At 38.9% G+C, this 10,945-nt stretch overlaps 1 protein-coding gene across 4 annotated transcripts in view; it reads right to left on the bottom strand.

Annotated features, from left to right (window-relative positions):
* The window catches only part of PHLDB2 (pleckstrin homology-like domain, family B, member 2), a 59,360-nt gene that overhangs the window by 4,029 nt on the left and 44,386 nt on the right, over positions 1 to 10,945 (bottom strand). For all 4 annotated transcript variants that reach the window (XM_008592112.1, XM_008592111.1, XM_008592113.1 and 1 more), the window contains 4 exons: positions 9,565 to 9,769; positions 5,803 to 5,893; positions 4,515 to 4,661; positions 2,338 to 2,557 (listed from right to left, as the gene is read on the bottom strand). In XM_008592112.1, coding sequence (XP_008590334.1) covers positions 2,338 to 2,557; positions 4,515 to 4,661; positions 5,803 to 5,893; positions 9,565 to 9,769 — 663 coding nt within the window. The remainder of the gene's footprint in view (positions 1 to 2,337; positions 2,558 to 4,514; positions 4,662 to 5,802; positions 5,894 to 9,564; positions 9,770 to 10,945) is intronic.

Below are 10,945 nucleotides of genomic sequence, written 5' to 3'. Positions count from 1 at the left end.
AGGGTTGCGATCCGTTGCCGGACACGGAAAAAGACAAAAAGACAAAAAAAAAAAAAAAATAATGCTACTGTAAATTGATAAGATAATGCTATTAATTTTGTCTCTCTCAATAACATTATCCATACCAATTTACAGACACATTTTCTGTGCCTCAGTTTTCTTCAGAGACTCTCCTAAAGTTCCCAGTTAATTCACAGGAGGCCAAGGACAGAGGCCAGGGTCAGGAACACACAGAGACCTGGGACTTTGCTTTTGGCACTCACATTTATTTGCAGCTCATTCATGTGTCACTGACAAGCTGAAGGGGCATGGCTCCTGTAGGGTGAAGTCCAGCCTGAACTGCGATTTGGACGACTGCCTGGGGACTGATCTATTCCTGTGCTTGTTAGAGTTGGGAAGGGTGGCGCAAGGGTCTGGGGCAGGCCAAGCTGGTGTGTGATGTCTAAACAGAGCCAGATGGGCAGCATTTGTCCAACTAGGTCTCACTAGTCAGTTATAGCATATGTGAATATTAAAAAGCTGAATGAAATATAATTTTTGTCTGTTTTTTTGTATTAGGGTTCTGGGTATTCTTTCATATACCAAAAAGGTTTTGGTATTTTAACCTTTTTTTTGTTTGGTAGCTGGCTGGTACAGGGATCAAAGCTTGGACCTTGGTGTTATCAGCACCACACCCTAACCAGCTGAGCTAACCAACCAGCCTGCCCATTTTGGTATTTTAAAGAAATCTAAAACCAGTCACCAAAGTTTCAATTTGAAAAGCGCAATTACACAGGTCAGAAGGAGTGTAGATTTGGAGAAGTTGGCTGGGAAGCTGAATCATGGCTGATGGACGAAAGAATGAAATAAGGCACACAGAAGAGTGAAGCTGTTCTGTCTGAAGTTCTTTTAAAATTTTATTTTTGGAAAATTCTGGGTAAGGTTGTCTGTAGAGAGTAGCATACGCAAAGTCTTGTTCATGCATTTTGCAGACACTACATTGGATATCTTATTAAATAGGTATCGTTTTTATTGTACTAACTGAAGAGAGCTGATCTGGACTTTTATAAAACCCACAGTCAGAAAGCCCTAGAGAGGCAAAGAAGGGGAACTGTGAGGGACAGGCCATCTGCTTTAGGCCACTCACTTCTATAGTAACTGGAACCCCACCCAAAGGGCTCCTTGCTGAATGCCCTACCTGTGTCCCACCCCAATTCCAGAGCTCCAAGGCCGTATTTCTTTTCTTCCACAGGCTTCTTGGTTTCTCACACCTATCCTCATAGATAAAACCTGCCTTGGTCAATAGATTAAATGACTGGAGTGTTAATTTATATTTATTACATTGATATACCTAATAACAATTCCTGATGACAGGCCTAAACACTGGCAGCCATGCCAAAGCAGGGTCTTTTCATAACATCTGGTATGACACCACTCATCTTTTTTTTCTTTTTTTCTTTTTTGTCCTTTTTCGTGACCGGTAACGGGATCGCAATCCTCAGTGTCGCGCCCGCACCACGCTCAACCAGTGAGCGGACCGGTCTCTACATGGGATCCGACCCCTCGGTGGGAGCGCCGCCGCGCTCCCAAGCACCGCACTCTACCGAGTGCGCCACCGGGCCGGCCCCCACTTATCTTTTGAAACTGAAAAGAGAGCAGGGCTAATAATGGTCATATGTGATCCAATAGTAAATAAGAGCCTTCTTAACAAGAATGCCAGTTACACTAATATTCCTATATTCATATAAGGTTCAGTAGGGAGTGTTTTTCATAATCTAGCATTTAAGAATCCAAAACAATTTCAGTCAATGTATACTTACTGATTCACTAGTTTAGAGATGAGCTTTACTCTGTGCTTAAAAGACCATTCTAGTTTATAAACTGTAGTTGAATGACTGTGAGATAGGGCTGCTTAATTGTGTGTGATTTAAATAGGACATATGACAATCAATCAATCAAACAAAAATTTATCTAAAAAACAAATGCTGTTTACTATTTTTTGGGCACTTGAGTTTATTTCAGAACCAGAATAGACTAATTCATACTTTATAAAGTAACATATAGTATATATTATTTCCAGAAAGAGAATTCATATCATATAAACTATATGTTCTTTTTTTTTTTTGGTGGCTGGCCAGTATGGGGATCTGAACCCCTGACCTTGGCTTGGTGTTATCAACACTGGTGCTCTAACCAATGGATATATATTCTGAATATAAAATAATATACAAAGCCAATGTTGCCATTAATTCTATTACTTACCAACCTACCTACTTATAGTAAATTTCAGTTGCCCTTGCTCTTTAATGGAGGGTTCCTGATTTGAATATATCACTTAAGCTTTTTTTAATCACCCACCTGCATAATAAGAGAATGTTCGCTTGTTCCGATCAAAAACAAACCAACGTTTTTTCCACGTTTTAATTTTTCCACCCATTTTGATGAGGAATCCTCGGCAGGTCTTCTCTGTGATTGATACATGATAACAGGTGTCGACATTGTGGCCAGCAGTCTCTACATGGCTCCGCAAATCAAAGTCTTCCTTCCGGACAGGCAGATAGCGTGTCAGAGGACGAGCCTGGAAAAGTGCAAAACTCAGTACATCTAAAGCTAATGCTTTGTTTTGTTTCAGATGTTTAGAAGTGGAAATTAAGTGTGAAGCTTAAGTTTTAAAATGCCCACATGATCGTGAGAGCTTAAAATAAACAAAGCACTTATCATTTGGAGTCTAAAAAGTGAATAGTGTTTTGAGAAAGATCCTACAATACAGGGGCTGGGGAGTGTCATTGATAGATTACAATAGTGCCATAGATTGTATTCCTTGAGACTGGCAGATGAGAAAATGGAAAAATGTCATTTATCTTAGCTTTAAGGAGGTATTTAGCACTTAACAAACACTGGGAAATAAAGCATGAAGTTATCTGGGCTGCCCTTTGCAGATGAGGACTCCTCCGCTTGAACGTTTCCTGGAGTTCTTGCCACAATTTAACAATAGTTCTCCTTAAGTGACCTCAGAAGTGACATGATTGACTGAATACTATTTAGTAAGTACAACACTCCCAAGATCCCACAGACTGTACATGTCAGCTTCTATACACTCTGACAGAAATGGAGGGCAGAGATGCATGTTCTGAAGAGTGAAGCAAAAATAAAGATGTGGAATCAAAGCTGAACTGTCCAGGACCAGACCCCGAAGGGATATACTTAGATGTCTTCTCTTTACTAATGACTGGAGTAAGGGTTCATCTAACCTAGGAAGCACATAACACCATAAGCAATATTTCTCAAATGGTGTTTTATTTTATTCTGTTTAAAAACCCCTTCCCTTTGCCCTGGGGAAAATGACCTAATTATATGCTTAGAGGCAAAAGTTATAATCAGGATTAAAACAGTATTGTGCTTTTTGGTTTGGCTTCAGATACTAAACAGGCATGCATGACCTTCCCTGCAAATCAGAATTTGGCAGATGTTGGGTATAATAAAATAAAATAAACAAGTTTTACTTTCTATTTTTCCTTTGGTTCTGTGGTAATTTGACTGCAGACAGACGCCACAGGGTTACTGATACCTCAAAGCACAGAAAATCTTTTTTTGTGTGTGTGGCTGGCTGGTAGAGGGATCGAACCCTGGACCTTGTTGTTATCAGCACCATGCTGTAACCAACTGAGCTAACCAGCCAGCCCCCACACAAAATCTTATAGGTAGTCTCTAGCTCTTGAACTACCAAACTGCCAGTAACTATAAAGAGTAAGGGAAAGGATATCTTTTATCTTTGAGTCTAATAAACCTTGACAAAACTCACTTGAGCTTTAAATTACATGGTACCTAACAGAACTTTATTTTAGTTCCTCAGAAAACATGCATTATGTAAGCAGCTATAGTAGTAAGAACAGAGATTCAAACTATACAATGACCAACATAGGAAGTTAAACAAAATGGGTGGTTTTCCCAAATTTTGCTCGAGTTCCATAATCTTGTGCACATGGTTTGTGGACCAGTGTAGCAAAGGGGACACTGTGACAATACGGTGGTTAGAAAAAAACAAAACAAAACACTACTACTATCACCACCACCACCACCACCAAGACACCAGGCTGGTAAAATTACCCTGTTCTGAAATGTTTGCTTCTAAAAGGTGGCTTAAAAGAGTCTCTTCCCTTCCTCGGCCAAAGGTTTTAGTTTGGGTGGTGTACTCGTATTTGTTTTCAGCAGCAAATTATTTGTTTTAGTTTGGGTATTGCATTCATATTTGTTTTGCAATTTTCAAAGCTGCTCAAAAAATATTCTCCTTTTAAATGTACTCCAAAGAATGGGTAGGAAAAAAACGTGACTCTTCCAACAAAATGTTCTGTGCATGACTAAATAAAATGTCATTTGTTTGGTAGTTCCTTCAGAGTTTTGAAATAAACTAACATTTTTCGCACACTAACTCACTCTTAACCATTACATGTCAATCCCAACACACAATGGCTGTCTTCTACGGGACGATCACCAGGGGGCAACCTTCTCCTGTCCATTCGGATTGATCGACCAACCTGTGCTCTCTGCTTCTCCCTTATTTTTACTTCCTTCTCTATTAACTTCTGCCTCTGGCTGGTTTCTTCCTGCAATCGTTTTTCCAGGAGTTCTCGGCGTCGTTTTTCTTCTTCCAGAGCTCGTTTTTTGGCTTCCATTTCTCGTTCCTAAACATTGTTATGCAGAACAATGATTAGTTTAAGAGATACTTTTTTTTTTTTTTTTCCTTTTTGTCTTTTTTTTTTTCGTGACCGGCTACGGGATCGCAACCCTCGGTGCTGCCCCCGCACCTCGCTCAGCCAGTGAGCGGCCGGTCTGTATGTGGGATCCGAACCCTCGGCGGGAGCGCCACCGCGCTTCCCAAGCGGTGCACTGTAGCAGTGCGCCACCGGGCCGGCCCCAAGACATACTTTTATAGTTGGAGGATTCCAACTAATACCAAAAAGAAAATTCTCACTAGGCAATTCTTTGTTTGTAGTCTAGTCTCTTACAATATATAACCCAGACTAAAATAATCCGTAATCACCTCTGGCATAGCTTTCAAAATCATCATATGCAGAAATGTAACCACTAAATTTAATAAACAAATAAATATTGGTCTTAAGTGAAAATCCAGCTTGTGACTATATTCAGTCTTCATGTCAATGACCACAACTCTCCAGTTTTTAATAAAAAGCCTCACAAACTGTCACCCAACACTGGTCATAAGATGTCGCCTTTTTTAGACTGCCGTCTTCTAACCTAAGGTCATCAGTCCTTCCCATTCCTGTTGTTGCTCTGCAGCTTCCTGCCTGAAGGTTGCAGAGGAAACATATGGGGAAGCCGGAAAAGGAAAGGAGGTGCCCTGTAGGGCAGGATGCAAGGGCATTTGGGGGGATTCCTAAGGAAGTTCAGATTTTGGCTAGAAATACAGACACAATAATATGGGAATTTAAATATTACAGTAGTGCAGTTAGCACAAGCTGGTTAGGAAGAAAGAAAGCTTAAGGACATGACATTTCTCCCAGTTCCTTGGCAGGAACATGAATGGCTGTCAAAGGGAAAATATGATTTGAAGAATTCATTTCAGTCTATGTCAACACCATATATATTTCAATTTACGGAAAACTGTAGTGCAGTAAAGGGGCTTAGAAACCATCTAAAACCTTTACTTTTCAGATAAGGAAATGCAGCTGAGAAAGGTTGAGTGACTGCTCCACGACCACACCGCTTATTAAGGCTCAGCAAGGAGGAGCGTTTCCTCATGTCAAGTGCAGGCTCCTTGCACCACCACACCACAGACCTCCGGCATAAAGGCATTATGCTTACCCTGGATTCAAGAAGCCGAGTCTTCTCTGCATGAGCCTGCTTCAAAAGTCTCTCCATTTCTTCTATTCTGGCAATATTTGAAGTGCTGGCACTGAATCAAAAATAAGAGCCTTTTAAGAGTCTTGGTTAAGATTGATAAGTCTCTCTAAACAGACACACACACACACACAGGGTCAAGGGAGATGCATGACAAAATCCAAGCATAAACAATTTAAAGGATGTTATTTACCTGAAAAGGCAAATCAATTCAACTCTGAAAATCATAGATGATACCAACTTACCTCAGTTTAGGAGATAATATTTAGACAAGCAAAATAACACCAATGTAAACTGCTCTACTCATAAATAAATAAACCAAAACCAAATCCTACTAGGTGTGACTTCAAAACGCTTCCTCCGAAGTGTAAAAATGATGGTCCGTGGGAGGCCTTCCCTTTAGTTCAATGATGCAGAGATGTCAGACCAACAAGACTATCACCAAAGTTCTATATAAATGACACCTAATGCTTGAAGTCACTTCATTCAATTGGGGAATATGTATCACCAGCTGCTTTTTGTTGTGACTTTATACATGTGGACATTTTATTTCCTAAATGATGGTGCCAATGAAAAAATGACTCCCATAGGTTCAATGGATGGGTGGTGGCCCGTTTTGTAAATAATACCCACCCACCAATTCAGTGAGGAAACTGCATAAAGAGATTCAAGGGCTTCAAAAGAAATGCCTTTTGGGAAAGACATCACATAAAGAAGTAAAACAAACAAACAAAAAACCCCAAAGAAACAGAGTGAAAGCTGTGAGAACATTTAGGATAACTAAAAGAGAGAAAAACTTGGAAATGTTTAACACAAAACAAAAAATTTATTTTTCACTTGCTAACATTTTATTTGACTATTCTGGAAAAGAGGGACCCAGGTCAAAACTTATTTACTCTGATGTTCCAGCCATGGAGGACCAATGTTGTTCCTTACGTGCGTGCACTTGTAAAGTCATTTTAGTATGTGTCTCCTTTACTAGACTCTCTTGAGGAGAGACAGGCTTCCGTACCTATATCCACCAGAGCGTACAGCCTGGCACACAGTAAAGATTGGTGTTTGTTGGACACATTCATATAAAAATTAATTTATAAAAGTTTATGTAAAATGAATAAACAGAGCCCTCTTATTTATAGATAATTATTAATATAGTATCCCCAGATTGTCAGTTTTTGATCAAATCAAACCTAAGATGGTTCAAATCTAGGGCTAATAGTTCTTCTGAAGAGCTAAAACACCACAGTAACACAGGGCATATGGTTTATCATAAAACGAGCACTACCAGCCCCACTGCAAAACATCTGTCAAAGAGAGGAACTATCTTGGGAATCCAGGATCTTCAGAAGCATAACAATTAGGCAATACTTTGCAGGTTACCTTGGGCCAATTTTTACCCAGGTGTTTTCTCCTGAGAAAGAGAAGAATACGGTAATTTCTTCTCATTTCCATCAGCTGTTGGGGGAGGTACTGAAGGGTAAGTTCTGTTCTCTTCAACTAGCAAGAATTCAAGAAAAAAAAAAAAACACTTTAATTTTTGTACAGACATTCTTATTCCCCTTTATTGAGAATACATGACTGCATGTATGGAAAATGGACAAACTTCATTGGCCCAACTGAGAAAGCCAAAGACAAGCATGTAGGTCATATGATAGCACAAAATTATATTTATATTCTGTAGTGTCTGTCACATCAGATTCGTCTTATGTCTCCAATTAATTTGGAAATAATTGAATTTCACTAAGTCTCAGGTCTTAAAAACTCACCAATTAAATAAAACAAACTCATCAATAACAAACTAACCTCCTTTTGTCCCTTTTTTATACCATGTTTATTCAGATTTCACTGGTTACCATTTTCTTTGCTTACTTGTCTTTTTCCCCCAGCTTTATTTAATACACATATAATTAACAAATAAAAAATGTATATATTTACAGTATGCAACATGATGTTTTGGTATACGCATACATTGTGAAATGATTACCACAATCAAGCTAATTAACATACCCATCACCTCACGGTTATGCGTGTGTGTGTGTGTGTGTGTGTGTGTGTGTGTGTGTGTGGTGAGATATTTGTTGCTTAATTCTTTCTACGACATCATTATTGCAGAATGATAATTCCCGGCAAGTAGTTGTGTGTGGCCAAGATAATTTTCCATAGTTGCTTCACATAGCATTGACCCTGTTATGGCTAGCAATCTCAGGGAACCAGTCTCCATGGTCTGAAATTGCTAACAGTATTTATTTCACTGTGTTATCAGATCCTTTGAATGTCAAAAAATTGAAGCCAAAGTAGGAGATGCTTGTAAGAGGTCATGTGTAAAAGAGAGAGAGAGAAAACCAGGTATTTCTCATCTTGTGCCACCTTAAAAAAATTCATGTTACTCTAAGGTAAGCTTTTACCCATTATTATGATGAAAGATAATGTGATAAACATCAGGAAAGTTGGCAATTAAAAACTAGTGCTTGGAATATGTAATATGACAAAGCATCCTTAATTCAATGACAAACTTCCTGAAGATTGTTATAAAGAAGAATAAAGGACTAAAAAATTTGTTCTTCTTAACATTTTTTTAAATGATGTATTAAAATACCACCAAATTATAAGTCTATTAAAGAGGTAATTCCATGCTGAAATTCTAGTGACGTAACCTTGGTCTTGTGGTTTATTATGTCATAAAAAGCCATTTGCAGAATTACAGAATTACTCAGCCTTGTGGGTACATTTGCCCTTCACTTTTTGTTGAGACAACATTTTCCCAACTACCAGAAAAGTTATATGAGTCAATGTTTTTGCTTTTTCAGCATCATTATTTATACTATAAACAAACATAATGCTCAGAAAATAGGTCTCAAGTCTTAGAAAACAGTAATTGAGAGTCAATTCTGCATAGAACCTCCACTCTGCTAAAATTATTGAATTGGCTTAAAGAATAGTATTCTGAATACAACCTTCACTGATACTAAGCCCTGGCTTTGTGTTCATACATTGCGAAAATGTTAAGAAATAATATGGTCAAAGGCACAGAGATCTGAGAGTTTGTCACCCTTGCAATTTATAAGAAGCTTTGTGAGGTGCATCAGGAGAGAGAATGAACAGGAAGTGGGCTGGATCTAGAGTGCTACGTTCTGGGTATGACTTTGTTCAGTAGGTAGCAGGGGTCATCAGAGCTTTAGAAGAGGAGTACCATGACCAGATTTATATTATAGATAAGAAAATTCCATAAGATCACTTTTGGTTGCCTCAAAGTATAAATACAGATGTGAGTGGTTAAATCCTTACAAAAATTTTAAGGTACAGTATAACTAAAGCTTTCCTTTTAACAAAACATATGGGTAAGAAGTTCTGACTTCATAAGTTCAAAGTTCTGACTCTGTTGTTGGAAATTATTCCTTTATTTAATTAAAAGCAGTGCAAATGAAGCCTGGAGTCAACCAACAGAGGCAAATCAGTTTTGCAGCATAGTATACATGTGGACTCAAGCGGAAAGAAAGTGGGTAAAGGGAGAAAATAGACTATATGATGTCTGACTGGCTAAGTCACACAAGATACAAAGAAACTACTTTCATAGTTTACCATGATACCCAATCTTCTTCTGCACTGTACACTCTTTATGTCTCAAATATTTGGGCCTGTACATGTACAATATCCCAAATCGATGACTTTGCTTTTTGAAACCAGCAGGGACTTTTCCAAACCAGAAACCTTGTCTGTAAGTAATCTTACCTGGAGATATTGTCGGGTGAACAAGCAGAGATGCTGGTCTCCATGCTATCGGAGCTGTCTAGGCTCAAAGTATCAAAAGCCTGGTCCTTGTAGCTGTGATCTGGATAATGGAAACTGTTCAAGTAGACATTTGATTCAGATGCTGTGCGGTTGTAAAATTCAGATTTCTGCCTATGTCCTTCACTCATCTGTTGGTGATTATAACCTAAGGAAAGAGCCATAAATATGTTAGTATGCTTCACTTTTCAGTTTTAGAATCTTGTAAGTCTATAGATTCAAGCTTGCAACCAGAAACATCTGCATATGAAACTTGGGCCTTAGTCTAATTTGTTTTGAAGCCAAGAAGATCAAAGAAACAACATCGTGCTTAGTACAAGGAAGAGTTTCAAAGAAGAGGTCTTGCGAGCGATCTTATTTGTTGGTGAGATCACTTGACACTTTCCTATGCCATTCCTCCATCTCAGAATGAGAATAATACGTTGGCACACACATAAACACAAGAGAAACAAAACAGAAACACAATTAAAGGCACTGAATCCTCTAAAAACAGCTATGTTCAAGAGAAGGCAAGACAACTCCTAGTGACAAGCGACACAAAGGTTTTAGGGCAGTCACTTCTTTAATAGTATTCAAATTTAAGGAGCACTCAATCTGGTCATAAAATAGCAGGTGGGTCTTTTAGGTGTAGGATTTGAGTCACATATATCTCATACCATCACTAACACTTTTAATCTGCTAAAGATCCACACCGTTTGTTTCTCTCTCTCTTTTCTTTTCAATTTTTCTTATCTGCCAATTACTTATTTAAAACATTCAGGGTAAACAATCCCGCCAGTGGTTGTGCTCCTCCTAATTACTGTATATACAGCTCTCTTCTTTTCCCACCTTAACAATCAGCCTTCAGCTAGCTGATGATAACAATTATTTGAAAAAGCAATCATCAACAGGACCAAAAGCACCATAAATAAGAGGTTTTTTCCTTATCCTGGAACTTGGTCAGCTGGCACTTTAGGTTATTGGCTTCACCTAGTGTTATTGCTATGGCTTGCTCTCTGATAGCTGATTTTGGGCATTACAAATCAAATTTTCTTCTTTTCAATTCTTTATTTATCATTTACTCAGGAAGCAGGGATCAAATTGATAAATGAATCCCCCAAATTAATAAAAAACTTTTCTTAAGGGCTGGCCCGGTGGCGCACTGGATAGTGCGCCGCTTGGGAAGCGCGGCGGCGCTCCCGCCCGAGGGTTCGGATCCCACATACAGACCGGTTCCCGCTCACTGGCTGAGCAAGGCGCGGGGGCGACACCGAGGGTTGCGATCTGTTGCCGGACACGGAAAAAGACACACACACAAAAAAATATATATATATATATAAAACAA

This window comes from Galeopterus variegatus, unplaced genomic scaffold, assembly GCF_000696425.1.
Source record: "Galeopterus variegatus unplaced genomic scaffold, G_variegatus-3.0.2 Scaffold7602, whole genome shotgun sequence".
In the NCBI taxonomy this organism is placed as follows: Eukaryota; Metazoa; Chordata; class Mammalia; order Dermoptera; family Cynocephalidae; genus Galeopterus; species Galeopterus variegatus.
The sequence above is the reverse complement of the archived record's forward strand: the minus strand, read 5'-3'. Positions and strand labels throughout refer to the sequence as shown.